General features: G+C 38.6%; 2 protein-coding genes and 1 pseudogene across 2 annotated transcripts; all 3 read left to right on the top strand.

Annotated features, from left to right (window-relative positions):
* The first annotated feature begins 3,049 nt into the window (after positions 1-3,049).
* On the top strand, positions 3,050-3,994 carry LOC136175126 (olfactory receptor 5F1-like). The gene has a single exon (XM_065945435.1). The coding sequence runs from the start codon at positions 3,050-3,052 to the stop codon at positions 3,992-3,994; it is 945 nt and encodes a 314-aa protein (XP_065801507.1).
* A 4,787-nt stretch (positions 3,995-8,781) lies between these two features.
* LOC136175089 (olfactory receptor 5F1-like) lies at positions 8,782-9,726 on the top strand. Its single transcript, XM_065945399.1, has one exon. The coding sequence runs from the start codon at positions 8,782-8,784 to the stop codon at positions 9,724-9,726; it is 945 nt and encodes a 314-aa protein (XP_065801471.1).
* Positions 9,727-14,513: 4,787 nt separating this feature from the next.
* LOC136175092 (olfactory receptor 5F1-like) lies at positions 14,514-15,357 on the top strand (annotated as a pseudogene).
* The last annotated feature ends 194 nt before the right edge of the window (positions 15,358-15,551 follow it).

Raw genomic sequence — 15,551 nt, 5'->3', positions numbered from 1 at the left:
TGTATGGATGGGAGAGTTGGACCATAAAGAAGGCTAGGTGCTGAAGAACTGATGCCTTTTAATTGTGGTGTTCAAGAAGACACTTGGCAGTCCTTTGGCATGCAAAGAGAGCAAACCAGTTAATTCTAAAGGAAGTGAATACTGAATATTCATTGAAAGAACTGATGATGAAGCTGAAGCCACAATACTTTGGCCACCTGATGGGAAGAGACAACTCACTGGAAAAGTCCCTGATGCTGGGAGTGACTGAGTTTAGGAGGAGAAGGGGGCAAGAGAGGATGAGATGGTTGGGTGGCATCACGGACTCAACGGACTTGAGTTTAAACAAACTCTGGGAGATGGTAAAGGATGGGGAAGCCCGGCATGCTGCAGTTCATGAGTCGCAGAGTCAGACACAGCTGAGTGACTGAACAACAGCATAGGATATTAAATAGAGCTCCTTGTGTGTGTATATACGCATGCATGTGCGGGCACACACTCACACACATACTCTGACCTTGCTGGTCATCTATTTTGTAAATAATAGTTTGTATCTGCTAATCCTAAACTCCAAATTTGCCCCCCCCTACCCTTTTTTTCCTTTGGTAACTATAAATTTGTTTCCTATGTTTGTGAGTCTCTGTTTGGTAAATAAGTTCATTTGTATCAGTTTTCAGATTCCACATATAAATGATATCATACCATATTTGGATATTTGCCTTTCTCTTTCTGACTTGCTTCATTTATGAACATAAGGAAGCATATATCTTTTCGAATTATAGTTTTATTCAGATAGATACCCAGGATTGTGATCACTAGATCATTTGGTAATTCTATTTTTTATTTTTAAGGAACTTCAATAAGTTTTCCAAAGTGGCTGCACCAGTTTGCATTCCTACCAACAATGTACTAGGATTCCCTATTCTCCATCAGCTCTCTAGCATCTATTATTTGTAGATTTTTTTGGTTGTTTTTTAATGGTGGCTATTTTGACTGGTGTGAGGTGACACCTCATTGTAGTTTTGATTTACCTTTCACTAACAACTCTTGCTGTTGAGCATCTTTTCACGTGCCTGTTGGTCATCTGTATGTTTTCTTTGTAGAAATGTCTAATCAGGTCCTGTCAATTTTTTCTTGGACTGTTTTCTATTTTGCTGTGTTGTTGTTATTGAGTTACATGGGCTGTTTGTATATTTTGGAAATTAAGCCCTTGTCATTTGCATGGTCTGCAAAAGTTTTTACACAGTCCTAAGTTTTCTTTGCATTTTGCTTATGGTTCCGTATGCTGGCAAAGGCTTATATGTTTCACTAGATCCTATTTATTTATTTCAATTTTTATTTCTACTACCTTGGAGTTTGAACTAAGAATATGTTGCCATGATTTATTTATTTCTCTCTGCAAACAGACTGTCTTCATATGGACACCTAGTGTGATTCATTTCTCTTTGTGATTTGTGTGTTTTGTATGGAATATTTGTAGTTTAAATTCTTTGTAAGATCAGAATCACAGACAATTTCAAAAAATAAATGTAATTACAGAATTTTGAAAGTATGTTTTTTTTAATATATTGTCTTATTTAATCAGAGTATTTAAAAGGGTTTTTAAAAAGGGTTGAAGTGAGTGTCGTTTTCTTATTTATTTCACTCAATTACTGAGTTGGAATAAAGGCTAAACTCACTGAGACAAGGGGAGGGGTGAACACACACATGAACACACATAAACTCAAACAGAAAAGGAAAAATAATAACTTGGTAGTGGGCTCTGCACCCTTTTGGAATATGCTAAAGCTACAAGGAAGCAATTAAACAGCCAATTAAAGTTAATATCTTATAAACATTGGGGAAACATTAAGGTAACAAAGAGATCAATAATCACATGAGGATGCAGGATCCACATCCCGTTTGACTGCATCTAACTGCATGTGATCTTATTTTAACTACCTCTGAGATTAGAGTTTATGCCTTTAGAGGACTGATGCCACAATGAAGACCTGTAATCCCATCCTCATGGTTAACCAGTCCTCTTCACGGAAGACAAAATAGAAGGCAGCAATGTGTATATGCTGAGTGTCTCAGATTTTTACTAAGAGGTAATTCCAAATTTCTCTGCTTTTCATTTCATTTAGAAAATGAAAATCTTCATTTCACTTTTGTGCCTCAACTGAGTTATTTGGCTTTGTAATAAAAAAAGAAAACAATAAACTAGACAAGTGAGTAATGGAAAGGATGCTGCTAAGCACTTGGCGCTGCCATTGACTGATGGGGACAGGTACAGTGTGTGCTAATAGTAATGCATGGCATTAATTTGATAGCGCGCTTCGTAATGAAAGACTTTGGCTTAATTTAAAACATGACAAAATCATGTTTATGAGTATGGTAAATGTCAAAATGGTGATTATTTGAAATGGACTTTTTTTACTACGTGGGGAATAGAGAAGTGATTTTCAAGTGTTGATGTACAAATTTTTTTTAATTTATTTATTTTAATTGGAGGCTAATTACTTTCATAGATTTTAGAGTTGCAGAATATATAGAGTGGTCCTGAGGAGAAAAAATTGCATTGATTTAAACTCACATACCTGTTCAGACCATGGGAGAGACTTCAGCTAGAATAGTTTGGTACTTTGCATTTTGGTTGTAGGCTAGAAGAGAAAGTATAGAATATATATATTGCATTTGCAGAAACTGAAGTGAAATATGTGTACTTAGTGCAATAATTTGAGAATCCTTCAACCCAGGTGTATTTTAACATGGAGAATTGTTTAATAAATTCCAATGCTTGTTCTTAGAGAAGAAAATGGCAACCCACTCCAGTATTCTTGCTTGCGAAAACACCATGGACAGAGGAGGCTGTTGGGCTACAGTCCATGGGATCACAAAGAGTCAGACATGACTGAGCGACTAAGAACAATGCTTATTCACTTTTTCACTAATTTTCTTCTTGCTTCACTTTTTCTATATATTATGCTCTGTTATCCTAGATTTTTTTTAGGCCTACTACTACCTGTAACTTTTTGAGAGGAAAATATTTAGAGTGAATTCAAGTTTAAGCATAAAATTTCTGTAATAAATGGCCAGAAAAAATTATACTTTGCTCACTGAGTTCATCCTGTTGGGTTTGGCAGATTCATTGGAGTTACAGATTACCCTATTTTGCCTTTTTTCTGTGATTTATACACTTACAGTTGTGGGGAATGTTGGAATGATTCTCTTAATCAGAGCTGATTCCCGACTTCATACACCCATGTACTTCTTCCTGGCTAACTTGTCCTTTGTGGATGTTTGCTATTCATCCACCATCACCCCAAAGATGCTAGTAGATTTTTTATCAGAGAAGAAAACCATCTCCTTTGCTGGCTGCTTTCTGCAGATGTATTTCTTTATAGCCTTGGCCACAACTGAATGCATCCTTTTTGGGTTAATGGCCTGTGACCGCTATGTGGCCATATGCAACCCTCTCCTTTACTCCTTGATCATGTCCAGGAAGGTCTGCCTGAAAATGGCCACAGGGGCTTTTGCAGCGGGCCTGGTGAACTCCATGGTTCTCACAAGTTGTATAAGCAGCTTTCCATTCTGCAGTTCCAATGTCATCCATCACTTCTTCTGTGACAGCCCCCCACTTTTTAAGCTCTCATGTTCTGACACACACCTGTATGAAAGTATCGTGTCTACTTTTGCTGGTGTGAGTATCGTTGGGACTCTGCTGGTGATCCTCACCTCCTACTGCTGCATTCTCTCCTCCATCTTCCGTGTGCATGCAGGGGCGGGGAGGCGCAAAGCGTTCTCCATGTGTGCGTCTCCCCTGACAGCCGTCATCCTCTTCTATTCCACCTCCATCTACACTTATCTGAGACCTACTTCCAGCTACTCCCTGACTCAGGACAAACTAGCTTCCGTGTTCTACACTGTGGTGATCCCCATGTTGAATCCTCTGATCTACAGCCTCCGGAACAGCGAAGTGAAGAAGGCTTTATGGAATGTAATTACTAGGAAGAGGATTCCTTCATTGCTGTGATTGATTAATTTTCTGAACTAATTCGAGTATATAGTTTAACTTTCAGAAACTGGATCAAGCTTATCTTCATTACAACCTAATCTGTATAACCATGTTCTGGTAATGTTCATGGACACGAGTCCTGTTAGATATAACTTATCAATTTAGGTAAGATCATGAAACTTTTTTTCTAATCAATGTATGCTTTCCTATAGGTTTCTAAAATGTGGTTTATTCATAGAGCTGTCTTTGTTATAGAAATAAAGGGTAAAGTATATGGAGATAACTTTTGCAATGTCACAGGAATCTAATTGTGTGTTATATTTGTAATTGTCAGCTTTTTTACTGTATTTTTTCAACATTTATGATTTGTAAAGGGTTGTATATATCACATGTGCAAAAATGCTTTCAATGTAGATTTCCACTTTATTGAATTAGGGCTATAATGCTTAAATTTTAAATTAGCAATATCATTTAACTGCTATAGTAAACATGTGGACTTTCATTTCCTTTATCCCCCAAAACATATACTTATTCATTAAAGAATATATAGGAATTTGTTTAAATGTATTTTGTTTAGAAAACTGTTGTCTGGTTAGAAGGCACCAATTGCAACAGCTTTTCTTCTCTTCCCATCTTTTCTTCTCAAAAATTTTCTGTTCTCTCACATTTTATCTTCCAGACTGATCCACATATTATACACAAAGCCACATGCACATGCAGTCAGCTATAGCAGAGTTTAATCAATGTATAGTTCAAAGTAGGTAGATCGATCTTTGAAAGATAAAACAGACCCATATCCTTTAAAAGTGCCTCATGGATGTCCTGATAATGGAAGTGTTCTCCCAGTCATCAATTACATCCATTAAAGTTAATCCGTATATTATATTAAAGGTAAGCAATAATATATAGGTGGAATGGAGTGGCATAGTAGAATTCTAGGGGAAATTGAGTGGGATTCAGGGCTTGCTAAGATGCTAACCACACTGAGAGCTTTTGGAGGGATATTCCCCATGGCTCTTTCCTTGCTGCTGAAATTGCTCCTGATAGAAGCTGCAATATTCAAGTCGTCTGGGATATAACAAAGCAGACCTCATGACCTGTCACACCATCCAGTGCCCTCTGCTGTTCACATATTCCAGCTGGGTCTGATGAATATTCATGTAGGCATGTAGTTAGAAGTTAGTGTCTCCTTCTAATTATTTCACTTAAAAACAGAGCCTCCATTTGGCTAAGTTGGTAAAGAATTTTCCTGCAATGCAGGAGACCTGGGTTCGATCCCTGGGTTGGGAAGATCCCTGGAGAAGGAAATGGCAACCTATTTCAGTGTTCTTGCCTGGAGAATTCCATGGACAAAGGAGTTCAGCAGGCTACAGGCCAAGAAGTCCCAAAGAGTCAGACACAATTGAGTGACTAACACACTCACTTTCAAGAACAGAGCTAGACTGAAGGTTAACTCCAGTCAGACAAGTGTAGGGGTACGCACACACACAAAAAAAGGGAAGGATCATAATTTGGTAGAGGATTATGTAACCATTGGAATCAGCTAAAACTTCAAAGAAAGAGAAACTTAAATAGATCTTTTTTTAATTTGGCAAATAGCTTTGAAATAACAGAGCAATCAGAGAGTTCCATATAGTGTTTAATCACATCTACTTGCACGTGATCATATTTAAATACTTCTGAGACTGCAGTTGTTGCCTTTAGAGGGTTCATGACACAATCAAAACCTATAATCCAGTCCCCATGGTTACCCAACCCTCTTTAAGGAAAGCAAAATAAAAGGGTAGCAATATGCATATACTCAGAATGTGTCTCAAATTTTTACAAAGTGTTAATCTAAAATTTCACTGCTTTACATTTCATTTAAAACATGAAAATTGCATTCTTTATTTTTTTTGTGTGCCTCATCTATGTTATTAAGGGTTCTAGTAAAAACAGAAATAATAGACTAGACAAGTTAGTACTGAGGAAAATGCTGTCAAGTGCTTGGTGCAGTCTCTGTCATCCCCCGCCATAAAGAGGTATAGCGTGTGCTCCCACACGGCATTAATTTGAGAGTGTGCTTTGAGAGGTGAACAGTTATTTGTGTACCTTAATACACTGCAGTTCATCATTAAGAACATGATAGATGTCAAAATATCAGTTATCAAACTGGGCTATTATTCTTGCTGCCCGGAGAACACACAAGTGGTTTCCAAGTGACCATGCATAAATTTTGGATTTGAAGAATATAGAGAGCAGACTTGAGGAGAAAAAAAATAATAAGTTCAGTTAAATTCAAATACCTGCTCAAAGAATGGGAAAAAAACTTCAACAAGAATGGTTCTGTACTTTGCATTTGGATATGGACTAGAGGGGAAAAAATAGATCATAGGTGCTGCATTCGAAAAAGAACCTTAGGTGATGGATGTGTATTTAGAGGAGTCATTTGTGAATCCCTCAGTCCAGAATTAATAGAGCCAATTACTTAATAAAATCCAATGCTAATCCGTTTACCAATTCTCCTCTGATTCTGTTTACCATTCTCTGTTGTCCTAAGTTTATTTTCCATATATATTTTACTTTATCATTATTTCTATTTCTGGTAAATTGTGCAACTGGAAATATGCATGCCCAGTTTAAGTTTAAGCATACTGTATCTGTAATCAATGGGCAGAAAAAGTTCCACTTCATTCACAGAGTTAATCCTGTTGGGATTAGCAGATACACTGGAGCTACAGGTTATCCCCTTTTGCCTTTTCCTGGTGATTTACATGCTTACAGTTGTGGGAAATGTTGGGATGATCCTGTTAATCAGGACTGATTCCAAACTTCACACACCCATGCATTTCTTCCTGGCTAACCTGTCCTCTGAAGATGTTTGTTATTCCTCCACCATCACTCCAAGGATGCTGGTAGATTTATTATCTGGGAAGAAGACAATCTCTTTTGTTGGCTGCTTTTTGCAGATGTCCTTCTTTATAGCCTTTGCCACACCGAATGCATCCTTTTTGGGTTAATGGCCTATGACCGCTATGTGGCCATATGCAACCCTCTCCTTTACTCCTTGATCATGTCCAGGACGGTCTGCATAGAAATGGCCGCAAGGGCTTTTGCAGCGGGCCTGGTGAACTCCATGGTAAACACCAGCTATGTAAGCAACTTGCCATTCTGCAGTTCCAACGCCATCCATCACTTCTTCTGTGACAGCCCCCCACTTTTTAAGCTCTCCTTTCTGACACAGGCCTGCATGAAAGCATCTTTTCCACATTCGCTGGTGTGAATATGGTGGGAACTCTGCTGGTGACCCTCACCTCCTACTCCTACATTCTCTCTCATAAAGTTGTCATGGGCCTCAACCAGCTGTGGTCCATGTTGTTCATCTCGGTCGATAGATATTCATGTAGGCCTGAGGTTAGTACTTATTTTCTCCTTCTGATTAATTTAACTCAAGAACAAATGTGGAATAAAAGTTAAAATTACTCTTCTAAGGGGAGGGATACACACAAACTTCACACAGGGAAGGCCAGTAGTGTGAATGTAGATTATATACCCATTTGGACTAAACTGCTAACACTACAAAGAAAGAAGTAGTTAAATAACCATTTTTTAAATAAAGCAAAAACTTAAAAAAGTCAGAAATCAGGAACCATATTATAATGAAGATCGCACTAGTGTTTGATTTCATCACTCTGGGTGTGATCACATTTTAATTACTTTTGAGACTGTAGTTTCTGCCTTTAGAGGATTGATTTCACAATCAAAATCTATAAGCCAGTCCCCAGGTGTACCCAACCCTTTTTAAGGAGAACAAAATAAAGAGGCAGCAATGTGTATATACTTAGAAGTTGTCTCAAATTTTTACAAAGAGTTAATTCAAATTTTCACTGATTTTCATTTCATTTGAAACATGAAAACTGTCTTCTTTTAATTTTTGTGCCTGAACTGATTTATTAGAGATTTTGAAAAAAAAGAAAATACTTGACTAAGTAAGTTAATACTGGGAAGAATGCACTAAGAACTTGGTGCTGTCATTCATTGCCATGGACAGGTACAGTGTCGTTACGATATGTCATTCATTTTACAGTGTGATTTGTGATGAGAATGGTTGTTGCTTTACCATAAAATCATCCTTAACAATATGCTGTGCTGTGCTTAGTCACCCAGTCGTGTCTGACTCTTTGCGACCCCATGGACTGTAGCCCACCAGGCTCCTCTCTCCATGGAATCCTCCAGGCAAGCATACTGGAGCGGGTTGCCTTGCCCTCCTCCTCTTAATAATACAACATATGCCCAAATTTTGGTTATTTGAAATGGGCTTCTTTTGCTGCTTGGAGAACACAAAAGCAATTTCCAGGTGGTGATGCATGAATCAATGGGTTGAAGAACATACAGAGCGATCTTGAGGAGACGAAAAAAAATGTTTTTGAGTCAAAGTTAAGTGTCTGTTCAGAAGATATGGGAGAGACTTCAGCAAGGACATATCTTTAATCTATATTTTGTATGTGGGCTAGAAGAGAAAGAATACAACATAGATACTGGATTTGCAAAAAAAAAAAAAAATTAATCTGAAATGAATTATCTGGACCTTGACCAGTCACTTTTTAATCCCTCAACCCGAATATGATACAACTGCTTAATAAATTCCAACGGGCATTCATTTTTTCTACTAACTTAACTATTATGTTAATTTCAGTATTCACTATGCTCTATGATCCTAGGGGTTAGGTTTTCTACATGCCAACCACTGAAACTCATTCGTATTTGTACTATTTCCTGTAAACTTTGGACCTAATGTAAATTTAAGCATACTATACCTGTGACAAATGGCCAGAAAAAATTATACTCTGCTGACTGAGTTCATCCTCTTGGGATTAGCAGACACACGGGAGCAACAGGTCGTCCTCTTTTTCTTTTTTTATGTGATTTACACAGTGACAGTTGTGGGGAATGTTGGGATGATCCTCTTAATCAGAGCTGACTCCCGAATTCACACACCCATGTATTTCTTCCTGGCTAACCTTTCCTTTGTGGATGTTTGTTATTCATCTACCATCACTCCAAAGATGCTGGTAGATCTATTATCAGAGAAGAAGTCCATCTCCTTTGTTGGCTGCTTCATGCAGATGTATTTCTTTATAGCCTTGGCCACAACTGAATGCATCCTTTTTGGGTTAATGGCCTGTGACCGCTATGTGGCCATATGCAACCCTCTCCTTTACTCCTTGATCATGTCCAGGACGGTCTGCCTGAAAATGGCCACAGGGGCTTTTGCAGCGGGCCTGGTGAACTCCATGGTTCACACAGGTTATGTGAGCAGCTTGCCATTCTGCAGTTCCAATGTCATCCATCACTTCTTCTGTGACACTCCCCCACTTTTTAAGCTCTCCTGTTCTGACACACGGCTGCAAGAAAGCATCTTGTCCACTTTTGCTGGTGTGAATATGGTTGGGGCTCTGCTGGTGATCCTCACCTCCTACTCCTACATTCTCTTCTCCATCTTCCGTGTGCATGCAGGGGCGGGGAGGCGCAAAGCGTTCTCCACGTGTGCGTCTCACCTGACAGCCGTCATCCTCTTCTATTCCACCTCCATCTACACTTATCTGAGACCTACTTCCAGCTACTCCCTGACTCAGGACAAACTAGCTTCCGTGTTCTACACTGTGGTGATCCCCATGTTGAATCCTCTGATCTACAGCCTCCGGAACAGCGAAGTGAAGAAGGCTTTATGGAATGTAATTACTAGGAAGAGGATTCCTTCATTGCTGTGATTGATTAATTTTCTGAACTAATTCGAGTATATAGTTTAACTTTCAGAAACTGGATCAAGCTTATCTTCATTACAACCTAATCTGTATAACCATGTTCTGGTAATGTTCATGGACACGAGTCCTGTTAGATATAACTTATCAATTTAGGTAAGATCATGAAACTTTTTTTCTAATCAATGTATGCTTTCCTATAGGTTTCTAAAATGTGGTTTATTCATAGAGCTGTCTTTGTTATAGAAATAAAGGGTAAAGTATATGGAGATAACTTTTGCAATGTCACAGGAATCTAATTGTGTGTTATATTTGTAATTGTCAGCTTTTTTACTGTATTTTTTCAACATTTATGATTTGTAAAGGGTTGTATATATCACATGTGCAAAAATGCTTTCAATGTAGATTTCCACTTTATTGAATTAGGGCTATAATGCTTAAATTTTAAATTAGCAATATCATTTAACTGCTATAGTAAACATGTGGACTTTCATTTCCTTTATCCCCCAAAACATATACTTATTCATTAAAGAATATATAGGAATTTGTTTAAATGTATTTTGTTTAGAAAACTGTTGTCTGGTTAGAAGGCACCAATTGCAACAGCTTTTCTTCTCTTCCCATCTTTTCTTCTCAAAAATTTTCTGTTCTCTCACATTTTATCTTCCAGACTGATCCACATATTATACACAAAGCCACATGCACATGCAGTCAGCTATAGCAGAGTTTAATCAATGTATAGTTCAAAGTAGGTAGATCGATCTTTGAAAGATAAAACAGACCCATATCCTTTAAAAGTGCCTCATGGATGTCCTGATAATGGAAGTGTTCTCCCAGTCATCAATTACATCCATTAAAGTTAATCCGTATATTATATTAAAGGTAAGCAATAATATATAGGTGGAATGGAGTGGCATAGTAGAATTCTAGGGGAAATTGAGTGGGATTCAGGGCTTGCTAAGATGCTAACCACACTGAGAGCTTTTGGAGGGATATTCCCCATGGCTCTTTCCTTGCTGCTGAAATTGCTCCTGATAGAAGCTGCAATATTCAAGTCGTCTGGGATATAACAAAGCAGACCTCATGACCTGTCACACCATCCAGTGCCCTCTGCTGTTCACATATTCCAGCTGGGTCTGATGAATATTCATGTAGGCATGTAGTTAGAAGTTAGTGTCTCCTTCTAATTATTTCACTTAAAAACAGAGCCTCCATTTGGCTAAGTTGGTAAAGAATTTTCCTGCAATGCAGGAGACCTGGGTTCGATCCCTGGGTTGGGAAGATCCCTGGAGAAGGAAATGGCAACCTATTTCAGTGTTCTTGCCTGGAGAATTCCATGGACAAAGGAGTTCAGCAGGCTACAGGCCAAGAAGTCCCAAAGAGTCAGACACAATTGAGTGACTAACACACTCACTTTCAAGAACAGAGCTAGACTGAAGGTTAACTCCAGTCAGACAAGTGTAGGGGTACGCACACACACAAAAAAAGGGAAGGATCATAATTTGGTAGAGGATTATGTAACCATTGGAATCAGCTAAAACTTCAAAGAAAGAGAAACTTAAATAGATCTTTTTTTAATTTGGCAAATAGCTTTGAAATAACAGAGCAATCAGAGAGTTCCATATAGTGTTTAATCACATCTACTTGCACGTGATCATATTTAAATACTTCTGAGACTGCAGTTGTTGCCTTTAGAGGGTTCATGACACAATCAAAACCTATAATCCAGTCCCCATGGTTACCCAACCCTCTTTAAGGAAAGCAAAATAAAAGGGTAGCAATATGCATATACTCAGAATGTGTCTCAAATTTTTACAAAGTGTTAATCTAAAATTTCACTGCTTTACATTTCATTTAAAACATGAAAATTGCATTCTTTATTTTTTTTGTGTGCCTCATCTATGTTATTAAGGGTTCTAGTAAAAACAGAAATAATAGACTAGACAAGTTAGTACTGAGGAAAATGCTGTCAAGTGCTTGGTGCAGTCTCTGTCATCCCCCGCCATAAAGAGGTATAGCGTGTGCTCCCACACGGCATTAATTTGAGAGTGTGCTTTGAGAGGTGAACAGTTATTTGTGTACCTTAATACACTGCAGTTCATCATTAAGAACATGATAGATGTCAAAATATCAGTTATCAAACTGGGCTATTATTCTTGCTGCCCGGAGAACACACAAGTGGTTTCCAAGTGACCATGCATAAATTTTGGATTTGAAGAATATAGAGAGCAGACTTGAGGAGAAAAAAAATAATAAGTTCAGTTAAATTCAAATACCTGCTCAAAGAATGGGAAAAAAACTTCAACAAGAATGGTTCTGTACTTTGCATTTGGATATGGACTAGAGGGGAAAAAATAGATCATAGGTGCTGCATTCGAAAAAGAACCTTAGGTGATGGATGTGTATTTAGAGGAGTCATTTGTGAATCCCTCAGTCCAGAATTAATAGAGCCAATTACTTAATAAAATCCAATGCTAATCCGTTTACCAATTCTCCTCTGATTCTGTTTACCATTCTCTGTTGTCCTAAGTTTATTTTCCATATATATTTTACTTTATCATTATTTCTATTTCTGGTAAATTGTGCAACTGGAAATATGCATGCCCAGTTTAAGTTTAAGCATACTGTATCTGTAATCAATGGGCAGAAAAAGTTCCACTTCATTCACAGAGTTAATCCTGTTGGGATTAGCAGATACACTGGAGCTACAGGTTATCCCCTTTTGCCTTTTCCTGGTGATTTACATGCTTACAGTTGTGGGAAATGTTGGGATGATCCTGTTAATCAGGACTGATTCCAAACTTCACACACCCATGCATTTCTTCCTGGCTAACCTGTCCTCTGAAGATGTTTGTTATTCCTCCACCATCACTCCAAGGATGCTGGTAGATTTATTATCTGGGAAGAAGACAATCTCTTTTGTTGGCTGCTTTTTGCAGATGTCCTTCTTTATAGCCTTTGCCACACCGAATGCATCCTTTTTGGGTTAATGGCCTATGACCGCTATGTGGCCATATGCAACCCTCTCCTTTACTCCTTGATCATGTCCAGGACGGTCTGCATAGAAATGGCCGCAAGGGCTTTTGCAGCGGGCCTGGTGAACTCCATGGTAAACACCAGCTATGTAAGCAACTTGCCATTCTGCAGTTCCAACGCCATCCATCACTTCTTCTGTGACAGCCCCCCACTTTTTAAGCTCTCCTTTCTGACACAGGCCTGCATGAAAGCATCTTTTCCACATTCGCTGGTGTGAATATGGTGGGAACTCTGCTGGTGACCCTCACCTCCTACTCCTACATTCTCTCTCATAAAGTTGTCATGGGCCTCAACCAGCTGTGGTCCATGTTGTTCATCTCGGTCGATAGATATTCATGTAGGCCTGAGGTTAGTACTTATTTTCTCCTTCTGATTAATTTAACTCAAGAACAAATGTGGAATAAAAGTTAAAATTACTCTTCTAAGGGGAGGGATACACACAAACTTCACACAGGGAAGGCCAGTAGTGTGAATGTAGATTATATACCCATTTGGACTAAACTGCTAACACTACAAAGAAAGAAGTAGTTAAATAACCATTTTTTAAATAAAGCAAAAACTTAAAAAAGTCAGAAATCAGGAACCATATTATAATGAAGATCGCACTAGTGTTTGATTTCATCACTCTGGGTGTGATCACATTTTAATTACTTTTGAGACTGTAGTTTCTGCCTTTAGAGGATTGATTTCACAATCAAAATCTATAAGCCAGTCCCCAGGTGTACCCAACCCTTTTTAAGGAGAACAAAATAAAGAGGCAGCAATGTGTATATACTTAGAAGTTGTCTCAAATTTTTACAAAGAGTTAATTCAAATTTTCACTGATTTTCATTTCATTTGAAACATGAAAACTGTCTTCTTTTAATTTTTGTGCCTGAACTGATTTATTAGAGATTTTGAAAAAAAAGAAAATACTTGACTAAGTAAGTTAATACTGGGAAGAATGCACTAAGAACTTGGTGCTGTCATTCATTGCCATGGACAGGTACAGTGTCGTTACGATATGTCATTCATTTTACAGTGTGATTTGTGATGAGAATGGTTGTTGCTTTACCATAAAATCATCCTTAACAATATGCTGTGCTGTGCTTAGTCACCCAGTCGTGTCTGACTCTTTGCGACCCCATGGACTGTAGCCCACCAGGCTCCTCTCTCCATGGAATCCTCCAGGCAAGCATACTGGAGCGGGTTGCCTTGCCCTCCTCCTCTTAATAATACAACATATGCCCAAATTTTGGTTATTTGAAATGGGCTTCTTTTGCTGCTTGGAGAACACAAAAGCAATTTCCAGGTGGTGATGCATGAATCAATGGGTTGAAGAACATACAGAGCGATCTTGAGGAGACGAAAAAAAATGTTTTTGAGTCAAAGTTAAGTGTCTGTTCAGAAGATATGGGAGAGACTTCAGCAAGGACATATCTTTAATCTATATTTTGTATGTGGGCTAGAAGAGAAAGAATACAACATAGATACTGGATTTGCAAAAAAAAAAAAAAATTAATCTGAAATGAATTATCTGGACCTTGACCAGTCACTTTTTAATCCCTCAACCCGAATATGATACAACTGCTTAATAAATTCCAACGGGCATTCATTTTTTCTACTAACTTAACTATTATGTTAATTTCAGTATTCACTATGCTCTATGATCCTAGGGGTTAGGTTTTCTACATGCCAACCACTGAAACTCATTCGTATTTGTACTATTTCCTGTAAACTTTGGACCTAATGTAAATTTAAGCATACTATACCTGTGACAAATGGCCAGAAAAAATTATACTCTGCTGACTGAGTTCATCCTCTTGGGATTAGCAGACACACGGGAGCAACAGGTCGTCCTCTTTTTCTTTTTTTATGTGATTTACACAGTGACAGTTGTGGGGAATGTTGGGATGATCCTCTTAATCAGAGCTGACTCCCGAATTCACACACCCATGTATTTCTTCCTGGCTAACCTTTCCTTTGTGGATGTTTGTTATTCATCTACCATCACTCCAAAGATGCTGGTAGATCTATTATCAGAGAAGAAGTCCATCTCCTTTGTTGGCTGCTTCATGCAGATGTATTTCTTTATAGCCTTGGCCACAACTGAATGCATCCTTTTTGGGTTAATGGCCTGTGACCGCTATGTGGCCATATGCAACCCTCTCCTTTACTCCTTGATCATGTCCAGGACGGTCTGCCTGAAAATGGCCACAGGGGCTTTTGCAGCGGGCCTGGTGAACTCCATGGTTCACACAGGTTATGTGAGCAGCTTGCCATTCTGCAGTTCCAATGTCATCCATCACTTCTTCTGTGACACTCCCCCACTTTTTAAGCTCTCCTGTTCTGACACACGGCTGCAAGAAAGCATCTTGTCCACTTTTGCTGGTGTGAATATGGTTGGGGCTCTGCTGGTGATCCTCACCTCCTACTCCTACATTCTCTTCTCCATCTTCCGTGTGCATGCAGGGGCGGGGAGGCGCAAAGCGTTCTCCACGTGTGCGTCTCACCTGACAGCCGTCATCCTCTTCTATTCCACCTCCATCTACACTTATCTGAGACCTACTTCCAGCTACTCTTTGAATCAGGACAAAGTGGCTTCTCTGTTCTACACAGTGGTGATCCCCATGTTGAATCCTCTGATCTACAGCCTCCGGAATAAGGAAGTAAAGAAGGCTTTATGGAATATGATTACTAGGAAAAGGGTCCCTTCATTTCTGGGGTTGTTTGGTAAATTTTCTGCATTAAATAGAGTACACTGAAATTTGAAAAGCTTGATGTAAGTTAGTTTCTCATTAGAATATTGTCTAATTAAT

This window comes from Muntiacus reevesi, chromosome 9 (genome assembly GCF_963930625.1).
Source record: "Muntiacus reevesi chromosome 9, mMunRee1.1, whole genome shotgun sequence".
Taxonomy (NCBI): Eukaryota; Metazoa; Chordata; class Mammalia; order Artiodactyla; family Cervidae; genus Muntiacus; species Muntiacus reevesi.
This window is presented reverse-complemented; position numbering and strand designations above follow the sequence as displayed.